General features: G+C 43.4%; 1 protein-coding gene across 1 annotated transcript in view; it reads right to left on the bottom strand.

The window, feature by feature from the left end:
• Window positions 1–20,265, bottom strand: part of POLR3B (RNA polymerase III subunit B) — a gene marked incomplete in the record, with an annotated part of 1,742,661 nt that overhangs the window by 1,057,241 nt on the left and 665,155 nt on the right. Inside the window, 1 exon segment of the mRNA XM_044088141.1 lies at window positions 17,178–17,331. Coding sequence (XP_043944076.1) covers window positions 17,178–17,331 — 154 coding nt within the window.

Below are 20,265 nucleotides of genomic sequence, written 5' to 3'. Positions count from 1 at the left end.
AGGTGTGCCACGTAGAAGGATTTCCTGACTACTGTGGCGATGTGATTATCGAAGGAGAGACTACTGTCCACTTGTGTCCCAAGGTCTCATCACACTTTCAGTGTTAAGTAGACTACCGCCTATGTGGTAGTTCATGGGTACTGAGTTTTTACCAAAAGGGATGACAATGCACTTTTTGGCAATGAGCTTGAGACCATGGCTTTGACACCAGGCATCTGTCTCAGCGAGGCCCTTTTGTAGGATGTCTACATCTTTTGGAGTTTTGATTACGGCTCCTAGTTTGCAGTCATCTGCAAACTTCGTTAGCCAAAGACCTTGTGTGTTGGCCTGTACTTCAGAGATCTAGATACCAAACAGGAAAGGACCCAGGACTGAACCCTGTGGTACTCCACTTGTCACTGGTCTGAAGTTGGATTTGGAGTCTGCTACTTTCACAGTGTGGGTTCTCTGTCAGTGAGCCAGTTGGCAACCCATCTTGTGACATAGGGATTTATACCTAGTTTAGTGAGTTTATCTATAATTCCAGAGTGGGGGATGGTGTCAAAAGCCTTGGCGAGATCTAGATAGGCTGTGTGAACCACCTTACCCTCATCTACGGCTTTGGTCACTGCTTCAAAGAAGTCTATCAGGTTTAGGAGACATGATCTGCCTTTTACAAACCCAAACTGGGTGGGGTCCTGAGTTTGGAGATTACCAATGTCATTGTTTATAAGTTCCATGATGATACATTCCATAGCCTTGCAGACCAGGCTCATTAGGCTAATTGGCGGTAGTTTCCAGGGTCTGTGGTGGCTCCCCTTTTGTGGAGTGGGATAACTGTCACTGTGCGCCATTCAGTGGGCACATAGCCTGAGGTGAGGCTATGATTGAACATGGTACTTAGGTGGGGTGCCAGTTCGTTCTGTAGCTCCCAAATGCCTTGGTTCCTTTGTCAGCTTTCTCCAAGGCTCTGTTGCATACTCGAGAGCCATACATATGTTCTCCCATTGTTTCCTTGTGAATTGCATTTCTAATCTTTCTTCTCCATCTTTTCTAACTCCTCTGATTCTTAGTTATCATGCAATATTTTATATGCCATATTAACGATCCCAATAACAGCAGCTTCTGTTCGCAATCAAACTAAAACATCTAACAGAGCAGGTTTTTCACTTAGGATTCCTCTCTCTCTTTCTTTTTGCCTAAAGTCTGATATTAATCCCAGATAGTGAAGACAGTCTCTAGCTTGAAGTCGAAATGTCTTTTTGGCCTCTTCCCATTCTATTACCTTTCTATGTCCAGTTATTTGCTCCCAAATGCCTTGGTTCCTTTGTCAGCTTTCTCCAAAATATTCCAGTCCCACTTGCTTATTCTCTATGGTCCATATTGCAATCATCCCTATTGGGAAAATCTCTTTTCTCCATTCTCATGTTTGCTTAGTTATTAGAATACTTTCTGATGCTTTATGAATGCTGCTATTCTCAAGAATCTGCATCCAAAATTCCACTCTCTCTTTCCTAAATCCCCTCCTCTTTTCATCATCATCCCTTTCCACTTTGAATTATAGCTTTCCGCTTGTGTTACGATGTGAGCCTTAACTCTAAAACATCCATTCAAATTGGGTAATCGTAAACCACCTTGTTCTGTTGGAAGGATCAACTTATCCCACTTGACTCTTGCCCTCTTTACATCCCAGATAATTAAAAAAGAGTTGAAGGAATTTATTTACAGCTTCTCTGGTTGATATAAATATGCCTGACAATTATATAAAACTAAAGGAACTAAAACATGTTCACTGCTTGTAACTTGCTATCCATATCCATAAACAAGAACTTCCAGTTTCACAATTTTTGTATCATCTTTTTCTTAGTCTCTTGCCAGATATCCTTCTTAGCTGGCATAACAGAATTTTTTTAATCCATACTTCTAAATACTTCATTTTATTGTACCCCATAAACATTGGTATTGCTGCAGCAATTCATGTGTGGGTACATAGTTTACAGCTATAGCCTTTGTTTTATCTTCATTTCTATCATGAAAAGACTTGAAATTGTCTCAAGATGTTCCACAACACAGATGTCTTTCTGGTTTTATCAGGTACAAAATAATACCATCTGCAAATAAAGTCTACTTTTCTTGATTACCATGCCAACAATATCCCTGAATTTCCGACTCCTTTATTTTCTTTGCCAATGGTTTTTAATATAAATCAAATAAAGGGAAAGAGGACACTTCTGCCTGGTTCCCCTGTTCAGACCCTACTTATCGTAAAGTAACCTTCCCACTATATTTTCTTCCTCCGATCCCTCATATATCCTCCTAATTAACCTTATTACTGTATCAGGGAATACGAATGCTTCCATTGTTCTGCTCAGAATTCCAGCTTAGACTGTCAAATGCTTTCTCTGCATCAAGACTCACCAATGTTTGCCTCCCCTCCACAAAACCACATTGATCCACATCGGTTTTGGCCACACCTTTGCTATTCTTTTAGCTATTACAGACAAATTCTTTATAATCACAGTTTAAAATTGAAATGGGCCTTTATGAAGCTGGATCTGATGGGTCTTTACAGTCTTTAGGTAATACAGCCAACCACAGCATTCTTCCAGGATGTTGGAATAAAGTAGTGATAATGACTTGCATGACAGCATAAGGTGTCAACAATGAATTCTGGCAGGCTGGACACCAAATGACTGGAGGCCAAAAAAGATTACCTGTACGAAGATTTTTTTTTTTACTTGAATAAAGCTGTTTTCTTCCCTTAACTATTCACTTAAAATTGTTTCGCATTTAAACTGGTTAACTGTGGCAATACCATAAACTCAATACTATGAATTATCAGTTCCTCACGTGCTATACTTTTCAGACTCTAGATGCAGGCATGAAGCAGTAAAGAGTAGATTAGTTCCTCAGTTGCACAACTGCAGAGAACAAAGAAAATAAATTGAATCATTGCCAGAATGCAAATAGAAACCACAACAGTTGATTTCCCATGAACACTGATATGGGTGCTGAACTCAAGTCTGATATTGTGCCATTTTGTAAATGAAGAGTAGGATAAAAACTCCACCTAGCTGGCCTGAGATTTATGGTCCAGTGCCCGTTTGAAGTGACAACCAAAATATTTGGTCAACTGTGCACTGCAGTCAGTAATGTGTACACCGAAGTTTGATACAACAAACCTTTCGCACAAATTTTTCATCTTTATCAGGTAAAAGCCTGCTGAGCTGGTGAGGTGTTTAGCAACGATGTTCATGTGCAGGCAGAGTCAATTGTAATACCAAAAGAAAGGAGTTATGGGTATTGGGTACATTAGAACCATCTGGAATGCTACAGCCTGCAGTATATTAACAGCATTATAAGCAGATTCGATAAAGAAATAAGTCAACTAAAGACACAGCTGAAGTATATTGAATGGCTCTGGCAAGTCTAGTCTTACATATTAACTTCATATTTGTTTGCAATAGAGTCCTCAAAGACCATTCCATTCACCATGCAGACCAAACCTTCTGAAGTGAAGGGCATACTCCACTCTGGGGAAAAACACAAGGAAAACAGGTGTTTGACTAGGATGTGGCACACTCATGCCAAGTTTCTAACTATAGCTTTGAAAACTGGTCACACAGCCTCTTTCCATGCAGTGCCATCCTCTTCATTTTCACAGAGGTCAGAGACAACATGATTGGGAGAATTAAGGTCCAATTAAGGTTTTGAATTCAGTGGTTCCTGAAGATTAATCTTTGGATCACGGTGGAAAGGGCTTTGCCAGCATCCAGCATGAATGGACCATCAGCACGATTAAAGGGACCACCACTGGAAACTGTCTCAACATTTTCGTCAAAATCTTCAGTGAGTCCTTCACTGAAAATGGTTTAGTGACTGCATTCCCTCCACCACCATGACCATCAAATCATAAATGTATCTTGATTAGTGGCTTGATGGTGCTCCAGAGAGCCAGGGAGCATATATCACCAAGGCCAAAGACTGTTCCTGTAAGTGTATGGCAGCATACCTTACTGAAGATACTGCAACCAATGCTCTTTCAGCTTCCACATAATGAGCATTTAGAGAAGTCAAAGAGACTAAACCCAGGTGAAACTGTCCTCATCTCAGGATCTGTGCTTCTTATGCCTCTTTTAGTGCTTCTCTGATGAGAACAATGACTAAATTATGCAGTAGTAAACAAATTCTCAGAATTTTAAGAAGCTTGAAGAAATAAAGGAATGACCCTTAAACATCACATCAGGAAAAAAATTCTCAATGTCGTAACAGCAGCAATGAAGAACCATGCTGAGCAGGGCTGCAAAGGATGGTACTAATGAAAAGCTACCAGGGTAACTGGAAGAGAGGAGGAGGAGTTCTTAATGGAGCTAACAGCCATTTGTACCCAAGGAGAGACAAAAAAAGGGGGGCAAACAGTTCAAGAGGAAAGACACAGAAAATGGCATGCCTACTAAACTAAAAGGTGCAACAAACAGTCATCAGAAAGGCATTTTTCACATCAGCAGTGGCAAAATGAACTAAGTTATTACAACAGGTACAAGGACTGGGAAGATAAATTCCTTCAAGAATGCCTGGGATGGGTGGCAGATAAATGAAAGCTACTGCCAAAACAAACAGCCTAGACAGGTAGTTGACATTCCTACCATCACAACTACATAATGGCTGAAGTTACCTGAAGTTCTTTCTGGTTCTGAAGATCTTACTGAAGTACTGTCTCCCTGCACATACATGTTCTTAATGCAGACGTTCTGGCTCAAGGAGCAGACAAAGTGAATGTTCATCTTGCAGTGTTGCTCTGTATCTGTACCTTTATACAACAAACAGTGAATGTATTTCGTAAATCTTTTGCAAAATTTTAGAAAAATAGCAGATACGTGTATTTAGTAACAGGTGACCCATGAGAAGGACTCTCCTTGATGGGCTCTAGTGTACAGTATAATCCTCTCCACCAATGCTAGAAGCTTTCTTGCTCTGGGATGGATGCATGCCTATAATTATGCTTTTCATAGTGTTTCATCAATAGTACAAAAGTATGCCCATGCCAGCAATTCTACCCTTGTCACAGAGCACCATTCTGCAAATAAAAAAAAAAAAAAAAAAGTTATGTGCTTACCACAACGCTCCATCTGAGTTGCTGTTTTTCATTTGTCTTCAACGTGAGGGACTCTGATCCGGCACATATTCGACTGGCGCATACTCCAGCATTGGATCCAAAGTCTAAGCTCCTCCCCTACCCATAATGCCCCACTCTCCCTCCTCCTTTCAGATCGAGTTTGTTGCAGAACAGCAGCATCCCAACCTAGACAACATGCTTATAAACCTGGCACAACCCCCGAAAGGCTCATCAAAAGGAAAGCTAGCCAGGATAGAGGGGACTATGAGTCCTCCGTCTGGTCCACTACACAGCTCACACAAGGCAGGGGGAAGGAGGGATGGACAGTTGAAGATAAATGAAAAGCAACAACTCAGATGGAACATTATGTTAAGTACATAACTTACTTATCGGAAATTGTTTTCATTTGATCTTCAACCTGACGGACAGAGGCCCTAGCTACCAAAAAACCCTGGGAGGTCCTCATGGAAGGATATTATGGAGCATGGCTGAGCCAAAGGATGCCCTGCTCCTGGAAAGAAGATCCAATTTATAATGGAAAATAAATGTATGCAATGATGCCCAGGTCACCACAGAGCAGATATCATAGAGACAAACCCTGGGCCAAAAGGCTGCAGAAGTAGAAACAGATCTGGTGGAATGTGGCTGACATGTTCTGGTGGAGACAAACCCTTGGCTCAGTAGGCCAAAGAAATGCATTCTGAAATCCATCGAGCAATTGTAACTTTAGAAACAGGTTTCCCCAAGTAAGCAAAAAGCTGATCCGACTTACAGAAGGGTTTTGTTCTATGCAAATAAAAAAGCAGCTGCTTGTGCACATCTAGCAAGTATAATTTGAACACCCCTTTATTTTGGAAATTTGGAAAGAAAACTGGCAAATTAATGACCTGGTTACTACTGGATTCTGATGCCATCTTTGGTAGGAAGGATGGATTGGTCCGCAGGAATACCCTGTCTTTATGAAGGACCAGACAAGGAGGCTTGATAGATTAAGGCCTGAATTTTAGAAACCCTCTTGGCTGAGGTAAATGCCACCAAAAAAGCCATCTTCCATGACAAAAACTGCACACTGACCATGGCAGCTGGTTCAAATGGAGAAGAAACCAAGGCTTGCAGAACAAGGGTAAGAGCCCAGGGGGGTGTGGGGTCCTTAACCGGAGGCCTAAGAAGAAAGGTACCTTTCAGAAAGGCCTTACAAAGTTTAGAAGAAGCCAAGGAAGCTGAATTCTCGCCTATGTGGAAATTGGAAATCACTGCTAATTGGATCTTAACCGTAGAGAAACTAATGCCATGATTAAAAATGTCCACCAAAAACTCCAAAATAGCAGAGACTGGCGCAGTGAAGGGATCTAGGTCGTGCTGAGAGTTCCAGATTGAAAAACACTTCCATTTGCTTGACTAGACCTTCCTGGTAGAAGATTTGTGTGCCGCTACCAGGATCTTTGTAACAGGAGAAGACAGCCTGGGAGTCCTTGCTATCGTGGGAATTGGAGCAGCCAAGCTGTGAGCTTCAGGCTAAGTCCAGGTAAGGAACTCTTGAGGGGTGTGTAATCAGATCTGGAATTGGATCTAGAGTCCAAGGAGGACACATTACATGAGACCACAGAGTGGGGAACCAAAGTTGGCGAGGCCAGACAGGGGCAATGAGGATCACTGAGCTCCCCAGCTGTCAAACTTTCTGAATGAACTTGGGAATTAAAAGGAGCATAGAATACGCATACAGTAGGCCAGAGGGCCAAGCATGAACTAGAATGTCCCTGGAGGACTCCTCTGGATGGGGGGGTTAAGAGCGAAATAAGTACAGGCAAAGAGATCACAGGAAGGCTGACCCCACTTTTAAAAGATCTTGTCCGCTACTGAAGGATTCAGAAACCACTCATAAGGCATCAGAATAGAATGGCTGAACCTGTCAGCCAGAATGTTGGACTTGCCCGGAATGTGCGTTGCCACCAGAAAATGGCCAGTGGAGATCCACCACTACCACAAACTCATGGCTTTGTGGTAAAGGGGCTAAGATCCGGTTCTCTCCTGTTTGTTGATGTGCCAGACTACTGACATATTGTCCATCTTTATGGCAACAGTCCCCGGAGGAAGAAAGTCGAAGGAGAGCTTGTAACGCCAAAAGCACCGCCCTCATCTCCAGGACACTGACATGCTGATTGGTTTTCCGAGAGGACCACATCCATTGGACCGTCATTCCCATGCAGTGCCCCCCCCCCCTCCAAGCAGGGAAGCGTCCGTGGTCTCTGTGATCGCAGGGGAGGAAATAAACAGCAGACCCTGAAGGAGGTCTAGGGACTGGAGCCACCAAAGAAAAGAGTCCCTGCAAACACGAGACAGTTGAACCGCATGCGACAAGGGAAGGTCCAGCAAGGACCACTGAACCACTAAGGTCAACTGCAGAACCCTCATATGGAGGCGTGTGGTTGGGACTAGAATGATCGTGGCTGCCATGGACCCCAACACCCAAAGAACTAAGCCTGCTGGGGGAAGTTGTGCTTAAAGAATGTAAAGCACATGATGGTGGAGCAATAACAGTCTATCCGGAGGCAGAAACACCTTGCCCTGAGTACTGTCTAGCCAAACGCCTATGAAATCCAGTACCTACTTTGGTGCCAGTTGAGACTTGTTGGGTTTTATGGTAATACCCAGGTACTGAGCAATCTGAAGGAAATGATCCCTGGCCTGAATCAGCTGATGACTGGAGAGAGCGGAGAGGAGCCAATTGCCCAGGTAGGGATAGACCTGAAAACCCTGCAGCTGCATGTGTGCAGCCACTACCGCCATTCCCTTTGGTGAACACCCGGGGGATGGTGGTGAGACCAAAGGGGAGTGCTCTGAACTGAAAATGACTGGCTCCGAGCCAGAAGCGGAGGAACGTCTGAGAGCTCCTGTCCATCTTGATATGGTAGTACATGTCCTGCGGATCCACAGAGCACATCCAGTCATTCATCTGCAGGAAGGGCTGAATGGACTGAAGGGTGAATTTCTGGTATTTTGCCTTGGCAACTGACAGGTTCAGGGTTGAAAGATCCAGAATGGGTCTCAAGTCTCCCAGTTTTCTTAAGCACCATAAAGAACCTGAATAAATGCCTGATCCGCACTGGTCTGAGGGGTATGGGCTGGATGACTTAATGTGGGAGCAGTTTGACAACTTCTACAGCTGCCTCCTTTCACTGACTGGGTGGGCACATCTGAGAGGTGTCTTGGAGGAACGCAGAGATGGAGAAAGGGAATCGAGTAACCTCTGGATATGATCAGCAGAACCCAATGATCATTTGTAATCGACTCCCAGGCTGTAGGGTCCAGAGATTAGTCCCCCCCCCCGACTGTCGAGACAAGCAGTCGGGCAATCCCTCAGGGTTGCTGGAAGGGTCTGTCTGGGAAGATGTCCCCAGACCCTTGGTTCTTCAGACGCCCTCTGCCACGAGGGCGGCATCTATTGTATCCCCCTCTGCCCCTGGGTGAAGATAAATCCTGAGTGTCTTGGGAAGAACCCTGAGACTTCCAAAACCAAATCTTCTTGACCATATGCAGATTCCTAGAAAAGGATCATTGTGGGGTAGAGAAGCAGATCCTACCGGCAGACAAGGTCTTCCCATCCTTCTTGCTCTGGACTAACATATCACGAATAGTATTTCCAAAACGGTGGAACCGTCATACAGACCGCTCATGAAAGACCCCTTAAAGGGCTCTGAAAAGGTGCAAAGTTGGAGCCAGGCATGCCGCCTATCAACCACACCTGTTCCCGCAGCCCTGGAGGCACCCTCAGTAGCATGTGTGAGAGAAGCCTCATGGACATATTTGAGATAGAAGTGAGGGTGGCCATGCAGGAAGAAAAACCTTCTCTGCCCAACATGGACCCTGGGGGAGACTCCGTGACCTTCCTTGACCAAGTCCCTCTGCAGTCTGATTACATGTGCCAAATAATTCAGCGCACTTAAGGCAAAGGTGGCAGACGCGTAGGTCCGCTTCCCAAAATGATCCATCTCCTGAGACTCCCTGTCTGGAGGGTGGACCGAGGAGCTCTCCTGAACCAGCTCCTTTCTGGCGGCCGCAGCAACCACCATGGCATCGACCAGGGACCGCTTGGACATGTGGAGCTTGTCAGAAGAGGAGCTAAGCACTTGGTCCAGACATCTGGGGATGGGCTCAACTGTGCCTGGTTCCTTCCATGCCATAGATGAGATGAGATCCACTAGGGGATCCACGTGGGGGGGATGGGGACATCCAGGACGTAGAAGGTCCTGTGCCAAACGCCTCCAGAAATACCAACTCTTCGAGGTTGGCGTTGGCCCTAAGGTTAGACCACACACCACGTTGACGAAAATCTCCATGATGTCTCCAAAGGAGGCATCTTACGTGGGTGATTGGGGGAATCTTCCCATTCCTCCAAGCTGGTATCATCGGTGAGAGGTGCTTCCACTTACACATACGCTTCTGACGGGATTCAAGGGAGGACTCAGAAGCCTCAGGGAATTCCCATATGGGAAACTCCTGGGGGCAAACTGGCAACAGCTGAGGGGGCAGGATGGCAGACTCCAACCCAGAAAGAGACAGATCCAGGACAAACTCCAAGGACAAGTGTGTCAAGGATCTTGAATGAGCAGAGAGAACCCTCTCCACAACCTCGAACGCCAAAGGCAAGTAGATCCCCGAAGTCAGAATGGCCAAAGCAGAGGCCGGATCTGCTGCATCGAGGGAAGAGCCGGAAACGAACATCCTGGAGCCGAGGCTCTGAGAGGAAAGGACAACTCCAAAAGCCTTGAAGTTGACACCATCCCCTCAGATCTGACACAGATACAGTGGCTCCCATTTCAGTCAGATCCAAAACAGAATCACACCACTCAGGGCAACCATCAGTGCCGACCCCTCGACCCCCGGGAACCTCGGACCCAAGGACTCCAAAATCATGGGTCAGATTGGAGGAGGAGTGATAGGGAGAGAAGCGGACTGCATGGTGGATGGATGGAGAATGGAGCAGGGAAGATCCCCTGCTGAATCTAGGCCAGAAGGAACTTCAGCATCATTCTGTTCACCTCGGCTTCGACATACTCCGAGCGGACCGAATCGAAGAGGCTACCGACCCGGGCCAGGAATGGCACAGGAGGGAAGTAGAGACTGGTGGCCAAGCCCAAGAGGTCTCCAGCTCTGGGAAAAAGCAAGGTGACCGAAGCCAAGAGAATTCTGGCTCGGATCCAGGTGGGACTTGGCTGGCAGTTCGGCCGAGGTGTGTGGAGACCGCTTCCTCAGCCAATCCCACTCTTTAAACCGGGCCTTCTCTCCATCCCTGGATTTCTTGGCAGGAGGTTGAGTCCATGAAACTGGAATGGAAGAAGCAGAAGAGGCCTCTGCAGGAGGGGGGAGAAGGCCCCTTCAGAATAAGTCGGTTACTCCTGTGGTTCAAAGTACAGGGGTTGAAGTCCACGCAGATCGAACAGGTGTCTAAATGAGGGACACCCAAGCAGACAACATACACAGTGTGGGCATCAGATGGACGGAGCTTATGCCCAACACTCTGCGCACTTCCTGAAGCCAGGTTTAGGGGTCTCAGCCATAGCCAAGAAGACAACTTGCGTGCGCACACACGAACTCTCACACACACGCACACAAAGAACGAAAGGGAAAGAGGAAAGTTTTTTTTAAGAAAAAAAAAAAAACCACCAACGGCGAGCACAAAGGGGACACGGTAGGGTTAGAGAAGACAAGGCTAGTTAATGACAGAGAAAATAGAGAAGAAACCCCCAAAAAACACACTTAAAACAACTGGAGCTTGGAGCAATGGAGAAACGCTGCTGGTCAAAACAAGCAGCAAACGAGATTTGAAAGGAGGAGGGAGAGCGGGGCATTATAGGTAGGGGAGGAGCTTGGACTTTGGATCTGATGCTGGAGTATATGTCCCGAGTCCCTTAAGTTGAAGATCAAATGAAAACAACAACTTCAAATCTAACACTTCTGATTTGGCACCCTTGGTACTAAAAAGTGTTATGTAAGCATACATTAGCCCTACTTAGTAGTTCCAACATCCAAAGCTTGTTGGAGAAAATGCCTACGTGCTGAGGCAAAGAGGGAGGGCATTCTTAATGAATTAAGGAACACTTATTTGTAGATCATCAGACACAGCAAGAATATATCCATTATACCAAACCTCAGCACCAATGATAAGTGCTATGTCCTAGTTGATTTCTAAATAAAAAAAAAAAAACACTCACTTGGTAGGTGAAAAAGAATAACACCAGGGTCAGCAGGGGTGAGTACTGAATACCACCAAGCCAAGTGACCTGAAACAAAGTTTGCAACAGGGAAGGCTTCCTGGGAAGACCGTTATGGTTGATGGCGAACAGGTCTGCCACAAAAAGACCAAGCCAGTACTGGAGGGAATTTTCAAGATAGCTGCAGGCTGAGCAACAGGTTGACTAAGAGTTCTCCCAGTGTGAAAAAAGAAACGGATAAAAAAGCCAGTAACTGAATGTTACCCAAACTGATAACTTTTATTTTAAAATCATGTCAGACAATTTGTAAGGTATTCATAAATTAACACCCCACCCCCAATTAATCACCGACAGGTCTAAATAGTGAATTCTGAGTGAATGCTACAAGGTGAAAAGTAATTAATTTTTAAAAACAGTCAACTCTAACAAAGATGCCTAACAAAGAAAAAATAACCAAAAGCACTACGTGGGACCACAGGCAGTAAAAATGCATGGTTAACCATAAATTTAAAATAGGTATGGCATATGGATACAATGTCAATTTGAGGAACTACTTATATTTGGAGAGGTAGACCTTTTTGGAAAGTGCATATTGTTTTGTCTTTGCTGCAAGTTAAAAGGGAATGTCTGCTTGAAAATATATTTAGCTTTTTTTTTGTGCATGTGTTTTTACTGAAGCAAAAAGTTTTGAAAAATGTGGCAAGGGTTCATATAAGACCATCATGCCAATAAGTGTGTGTGTGTGTAAGCTGCAGGATAAAAATATTGTCAAAAGAAGTGATGCATACTGTAAGTGGGAGTTATAGCTTTTTATCAGAATGGCTACTTTGCCATTATTAATACTGGATGTAAACTGGTTTACTGACATAGGCAAAAAGCAAAGAGTACTGAACTATAGTAAGATATGTAGGGTGCAAATAGTAGTGTTACAGTAGATGCATTTGGATAGCAATAAGAATGTAAATGTGACAAAAAAGGGGATTTCAGGGTGGGAATTCAGATAAAAGGAAAAGAGAAGTAATACTACTTCCAAGGGGGGCTCCAATAGTCAGAGGAAAAAAAAAAGGACAGTAATTTTAGATTTGTGCTACAAAAGGTTAATGGCAGAGGAGCAGGATTATAGTGCTAGGTATTTATACTCCACCTAAAACTACTATCATGGAGCTTGGGAGAGTTTTGGGGAGAAATGAGCTATCTTCTGGGATTATTCCTTATGGGTGGGTACAGGAAACTGATTTGCAATAGTGAAGATGTACCTGAGGATCTAGATGGTAAAATACAGCAAAACGGTAGATTTCTTTAGTATATCAACGTCTTTGGTATGGAAGGTGAGACTTCGGTAGCAGGTGCCTGAACATAATTTACATAATTTTACCACCAAAACACAATAAAGTACAGTAGTGAAAGTAAACTTACCATAACAGTAGATGTTGGAATGATCACTGCTGCAGTGGCCTTAGCTATAGGGTTATATCCCGACAAGGATATAATAGCCGGCCAATTTCCAAAGCTACAGGGCACTTCCCAAGTACCCAAATCATCAGATTGAGCAGAGCTGATTAAAAAGGCATTTTTGGGTGCCAAGTCATTCACAGCCTTCATGACAACGGAGAGGGACGCTGGGTCCTGAAAGTACAATGCTAGCAACAAAAATATGTTTTCACACACTAGCATAAACACACCAAAAAATAAGGGGGGATAGAGGGAAGGAGTGGCTACTGCAGTAGTGATTATTAGAATATCTAATATTAACGCAAGTTAACTTACACAAATGCACTGTCGTCATCATATTGACCACTCCTGCAGCAGCCTTAGCTATATGGGTAGTTGACCCTAGTTTATTACACTTGGGAGATGGAAGGAGAAATGTCCAGAAGCCCCTGGAAAATAAGCCCAGAAAAGCCTGATACAGACCTAGAGAAGGGATCAAGCTTGTACTGCTTTGTAAAGCTATGTACACAGGACCAAGTTGCTGCTTCTAGAACACTTAAAGAATCCAATCCTTTCCAAAAAGCCACAGATGAAGTAAAGGCCCTGAGAATGCACCTTGACCCTACCTGGAACAGTTTTTGTTTCACTAAGTGTAACAAAAGATAATAGTCATAAGCATCCATTTGGAGATAGTTTATTTTGACAGAGGTTGCTCCTTCTTACCTTCACAAGAAAAGAATAATTGATTCAAGGATCTGAAAAACTTTGTTCTGTCAAGATAGTGCCAGAGTACATTCAAGAAATAGTGCATCATTTTTCCTTCATTTTTAGGTTAAGTAAAGAAAATGGGGAGATGGACAGTTTGGCTTAAAGTAAACTCTGATACCACTTTAGGCATAAAAGGATTAATTCTCAAAGAAAACCAGTCTCTATGGAAAATCGGATATTGTTGAAACACCACAGCAGATTGCAACTCAAATATCTTGTTTGCAAAGGACAGAGCAATCAGTAATACTGTTTTCCATATTAAGAACCTCAAGTTAGCCAGATTATCTGGTTCACACGAAGCAAGTGTTAGTTTAACACAAAATTAATATCCCAAGGAGCGGACCACAGGTTTTCTTGGCCTGTTATACAAAACTCCTTTTAAAAATGCTGAAATGGCCAATAAATGAACCTTGATGGAGAAAATAAGAATGATCTTAGGATAGTAAGCTCACAAACACTGTAAAAACAAAGAAACACTAGCCCTGACCAGGACAGGTGCCAGCTATATTGCTGGGTCCAACTAGAAAACCTTTTACATTTGCTAATAAAATTTTAGTAGCAGGCTTTCTTTTCTCTCTTAATACCTGCTGCATGTCCTTACTATACAGGTGCCCAAACGGAATTAAGACCTTATCATCCAAGCAGTCAGTTGAAGTTGACTGCATTCAGAGTATATCAAACATCCCTGTTCTTGTGAGATCCACAACAAATAGTCAGTGAAGTAAAATAAAATAATTTAATCAGCACAAGGAAAAAACTCTCAGTACTCCACTCTCTAGTGCCTCGGGTCTACAGCCTTCCAGGAGATAACACACACTCAAAATACAAAGTTCTTTATACTCCCTGTTCTTGTACACTAGCACTAGTATTCTTATTCTCTTATCACCTGGGATACACCTTTCTCTTCACACTGCTACGAGTAGCCTAAGGAGCCATTTCTTCCCCTATCTCAGCCAACATCTTGATCATATCTGCTGTGACTTCATCTGAGTCTGCTGCTTTCCCTGATACTTTTTCTGTGGTGAGCTCCTACTCTTCTTTCACTGTGAGCTGTATCTGGGACAGAACAGCTTCTGTGGGGTTTTCTTCATACAGAAGCTGCTGGAAGCACTCCTTCCATCTTCCTTCGATTTCCTGTGGGCTGATGAGCAGGTTGTTACAGGCATCCCCTATGAAGGGTGGCTGACATTCCCTTTATCTTTCTGTTTTTTGCCTTGCAAGCTGATGAGAGTTTTTTTGTGCTATCTAAAGTCAGTTTACCAGAAGCTGCTAGTGTGTCTCTGTTGCATTCTTTGCTACTGCAACTCCTCCCTTAGCCTCTGTGTTAAACTAATCTTCCTTCTTAGTCTGGTCCATCTTTTCTTCCTAAAACTGTCAGACAAACTGCATTCCTGGTCATTGTGAGAGGAGACATGAAACACTGCATCTGGGTCTGCCACAGGAGTTTTGCATAAAAATTTATGAGGGTTCTGCAAACTATAAAAAATAGTTAAGGTTTTTCAAAGGGCAGTGGATTGTGAGTCTTATTCTAGGAAGTATATTTAAGTACATTGGAAAAGGTCTTCTAGGACTGAAAGAACATATACTAATTTAGGAAGTATCGCTACTGAGAAAATGCAAATGTCCCTTCATTGCAAGAACATCCTAAATGGCAAGTCTACTCAGGTGAATCAGAGGTCAGACTGTCTTCACTATGTCACAGGAATGAAGGAAGGAAGGTTGACATCTATGACCCAGTTCCTCTTCAGAGTCAGAGTAATCAGTCTCTCTCCCATGGAAGGCTTCCATCTTCCTTTTTTGGTAAATGGACTCCTGGCTCAAAGACTTTTCTCAATCAGGTTGCAGGCTACTTAAAACTGAAGAAAACCCGGAGACAATTTAGCCCAATCTTTTAAAGGAAGCTGGCCAGGACAACTGACCCACAAAGACTAAGATGTTTAGACCTGACGGAGGCTGAAAGTTGGGTCTGAAGTGCCAAGTCTCAGACACGTGGCCAGTAGTTGTAGATTTGAGAAAACAAGGGATGATGTCCATGGATTCGGACTTCATATGGGCACAGACATTCTCTTCAGCAATAACTATGGGGAATCTGCTTATGCTTTCTTTTACAGTTAAGCAGTGTTTAGGAATAGGCTCCCAGACAAGGTCTGGCATGGGCTACCAAGTATGGTGGGACGTGGTGGCCTTTCAAGGGGCATTTCCAGAGACAAACTTTAGAACACATTAGAACAGAGGGCTGTTTGAGTGTCTCCTTGGAGCTGATGCCCTCCAGCCTAAGTGTTTCATGTTAACTACACAGTTCTTGGGAGTTGCTTTTATTTCTCCATTGGGACTTGCTTCTCTTTAAGAGGAGTCCATGTCAAATTGTAGCAACCCTGCATATGTGGTGGATTGACAAAGCTGCAGGTCTCTTTGGTTATGCATGCCTAGACAGCCTCCTGCCTTCTCTTTCTAAATCTCTGGATGAAAGCCTTGACAAACCTGACAATAAGTAATGGCATGCTCTAGACCTAATCAGACTATGTTTTGGTCACAGTAACCTTTGTGAGGCATCTAACATCTGCAGGCACACATTAGCTTTTCCACGGTTCCCATGCACTATTCACCTTCATGGATGCAACCATGAACACAGGATGGAAGAATAAATTATGGCATGGGCAGATTCCACCTATAACACCAGTTATGTGAAGACTTCCAATGTAAGGTAACATCATCCCGGACATGATGGAAGAGCTCAGCTCTGAAAGTCAGGCTACATGGTGGCTTCGACTTAGAACAGAAATTTCCAGTGTTATGAACCAAACAGTGACCTACATAAACAGTAGCACATGGATTCAAAACTCTACTTGGTACTGCTAAGAGAATACACCATAAAGGACAAAGTGGGTCATGCAGTTTTCAATCCACCATTACCTATATTTCTATGTAAATTAACATGAGAAGGTCAGAGTTGTACAATATCTACCACAATTGCAATCATTTTTATGACCCATAAGCTTACTTGGTGGGTCCTTTAACACTCAAAGCTAAAAGGTGAGCAGCATTTTCCATTAATACGTTTTTTTCAACTAGATATGATCATCCCAATTTCAGAACTGACACTTGCTTAGTAAAGAGCAGCTTAAGGAAAACAAATACTGAAAACAAAGCTACTAAGACTGTTATTGCTTACTTCTATGGAATCTGGACAAAAACAGTTCAAATGACGGAATACTGAAGTATCACTATCCTCTGTCTCAGTTGAAAGAAATGACCTTAATCATACTTGGTTAAAAACAGAAAACTCCATGTATTGCACTCACATACAAAGGCAAGACGGTCACATCTGCAAAATACATTTCTGGGTAGGTGTTTTGGCTCATATAAGCAATGCAGGTACAGTCAGAACTATACTTTGTAAATAATGTACTACAACTTGAATAATTCTAAAAGATGTAGTGATGTCAGCAGAAACCATAAACTAACAGCTGATTCAGTATAGTAGGGGCAACAAGGATCTCTCAAGTAATTTACACTGTTTCTATACCCAGGTGATAACTCAGATTACAGGCCAACATAACAGGCCTAAACAGACATTTTTAAATTACTTTTGTGATGCTGCTCACACTGCCATTATTTTATCAGTATACATGTTTTCCTTCATAGCTGTACAACATTGCCATGGCATTTACCTGCAAAGTCTTCCCCCATCTGAGGAGATATATACACAACGGTCTGTAAGGTTTGTGGAGATGGAAACAAATTCATTGATGTAACCTGCTCGGCGCATCAACCTGAAAGTATTCACAAGTTTCTGATGATCCCGAATGACACCAAGGATATTTCCTGAGCAAAGAAAAAAACTTTAGAATTTGCTGTAAAAAATTAAATATTATTATACAAAAACAATGTAACCCACAGAGAAATCATCACCATATCAGCAGTGGGTTGGTTATTTGCTCTTCTGACTTCAGCTGAACACATTTCTGAAATATCTTCCTTCTATACTCAGGAGTACATGCTTGTAGCAGGCACAATTCATGCAATCACAAACCAGACAAGGCAGGAACAATCAGATCCTGCACTCCCCTAGAGTAAGCTACATCTGCCTTGACAACCAGGGAACAAAGAAGACAAGCTTTGGTCTTTCTTATCTGAATTCTGCAATTATATGTAGACTCAACAGCAGGAAGCCACAGGTGAATCTTTCCTGTTAAGAGGGAGAAATTGCACTCACATTAAACTTCCCTTTCTACTCCTGAAATCAGCAAAAGACAGGGAAGGATAGCATTTTCCAGTGTGGTGAACAGGTCAGTTTCTGAGGTGCCCTACACCTAGAAGGCACTGACCAGTGAAGACATCCAAGAAATAGTTTTAAAAGAAGGCTGGAACTGCAGCACAGGGAATCTGACAGCACATTCAGCTGTCCATATATGCTAACTTTAGAGGTGATGCCACTATCCATGACCAAATGTCTGCATCACCTTGCTACAAAGGAACATGCAAGCACACGTAATTGTGCCTATCGGCATACCACACCACAGCCTGGCTGGTCAGACAGGGGCAAGAAGGGCTCTGGTTTTGGAGACTCCATCCAGAAATTTCAGGCCAATAAGTAGTGTTTGTAGTTCCAGATGGTGTGTGCAGACCTCCATCTCCTGGACTGGCCACAGTCTACCTACCTTGAACCATGAAGATGCCAATTCAGTCTCTTCATCCTACTATGAAACAGCCATTAGAAGAACCTGTGATTAATTCTGCTACAAAGAGGAAAGATTCACAGGAACACTGGTGGACATGTCTACTACCCTCAAACCCCAGTTCACTCTGCAGCCAGTGACCTCTCAGCATCTAATGTAATACATGGATTTTCAAATGAAAAGTACAATGGTGCCTGTGACTTCCATTAAGCCCAGAAGGCTCAGATGGGTCCACACTTAAGATTCACTTTCTTCCTTTCTAGCCCTACTCTCAGGAACCCACCCCCCACCCCCCAGTGTCCAAGATGGAAAAAAAGTACAGTTTTGTACCTACCATAAATGTAGACGTCCGATAGGTATGCATCTGCAGTCATCACATATGGGTTGTCCTGCCTCAGGCAGCCCTTCGGTCTGCTGGATTCCAAAGTCTGGCTCCGGCGTCAGCTGATGTTGCCCTCTCCCCGACGTCAGAGCGCCTGGGGTATAAAAGCGTCAGCCAACGCCATCTTCCTCAGTGTTTCTTGCCCCAGATGCCAGGTGCCCTCAAAGGAAGGCTAAATTTGGAGAAATGCAATAAATTCCAAACATGTACAGAAATATATATGCATATAAATATATATATATATATATATATATATATATATATATATACATATATATCTATATATAAAACAAATACACCATAATAGATAACCCCAGCTAGCTATGAGAGGGGAAAGTACCCAATAAATACCATGAGGAGAAGGAGGGAGGGAAAACCTGACTGCAAATGCATACCTATCGGACATCTACATTTATGGTATGTACAAAACTGTACTATGTCCTTCAAGGATGCATCTGCAGTCATCACATATGGGTAGAATACCATAGCCAAACGGGGGGTGGAGGATCTATGTAAAGGATGGTGTAGCTAAAATGCCCTGCAGGACTGCCGTAGCAAAGCCTGCTCTGGATCTGGAATATAAAGGTAAATTGTAATGCTTGGAAAATGTATGCACGGAGCTCCATGTAGCAGCTTCTAAAATGTACTTGGTAGCCACCCCTCTTAAGAAGGCTGTGAGGTGGCTGCGGCTCTGGTGGAATGAGGTCTAATGTTAGCTGGCACAGTTTTTCCATGAAAGGAATAACAAAAACGTATGCAATTCCCTATCCATTTTGAAATTGTCTGTTTGGAAATTGCTTTTCCTTGTGCACCAGCAGCACATGCCACCAACAGCTGATCAGTTTTTCTGTAGCTTTTAGTTCTGTCCAAGTAGTAGCGCAACTGTCTGTGTATGTCCAGGGTGTGCATTAGTTTCTCCCCTTTGTTTTGTGGATTTGGAAAGAAGGTAGGCAGGTGAATAGCTTGGTTTAATGAGACCCTGGATACCACACCTTTGGCATAAATGAAGGATTGGTTCTCAATGAGACTCTGTCCTGATGAAAAATAAGAAATGGCTGTACTGCCATGAGGGCCTGTAACTCAGATACTCTTCTTGCTGAGGTTATGGCCAGAAGGAAGGCGGTTTTCCAAGACAGGAACTGTAGTTCTGCAGATGCTGCTGGTTCAAAGGGAGGCAGAGTTAGTTTTTCCAACATGAAGTTAAGGCCCCAAGTAGGCACTGGAGGTTTCCTTGGAGGATTGATGTTTTTAATTCCTCTTAGAAACTGTCTTAGGAGAGGATGAGAAAAGACAGGTGGGTCAGTATTGTACTCTGCTGAAATTGCTGAAGCATGAATTTTAATGGAAGAGTAAGACAGGCCATTATGGAGCATTTCTGCCAAGTATTCCAGGATATGTGCCATGTTCATCACTGTTGCATCTAGGCCCTTTGTGGTGCTCCAAGTGTGAAATCTTTTCCATTTTGCTGAATATGCCTTTCTTGTGGAAGGCCCTGAGCTTCCATGATGATATCCTTCACTCTCTTGGATAGCTTATCCTGAGGAGGAGTCAAGGTATTTTCCAGACTGTTAGTTGCAAGGTTTTCAGGTTGGAATGCAGAGTTTTGTAATTGTGCTGTGTCAGGAGAAGTGGCCATTGAGGAAGAGGCCATGGTTTCGTGTGTGACATGCTCTTTAACAGTGGGTACCAGTGCTGTCT

This window comes from Protopterus annectens, chromosome 11.part0, assembly GCF_019279795.1.
Source record: "Protopterus annectens isolate FY-2018-M chromosome 11.part0, PAN1.0, whole genome shotgun sequence".
NCBI classification, from domain to species: domain Eukaryota; kingdom Metazoa; phylum Chordata; order Ceratodontiformes; family Protopteridae; genus Protopterus; species Protopterus annectens.
This window is presented reverse-complemented; position numbering and strand designations above follow the sequence as displayed.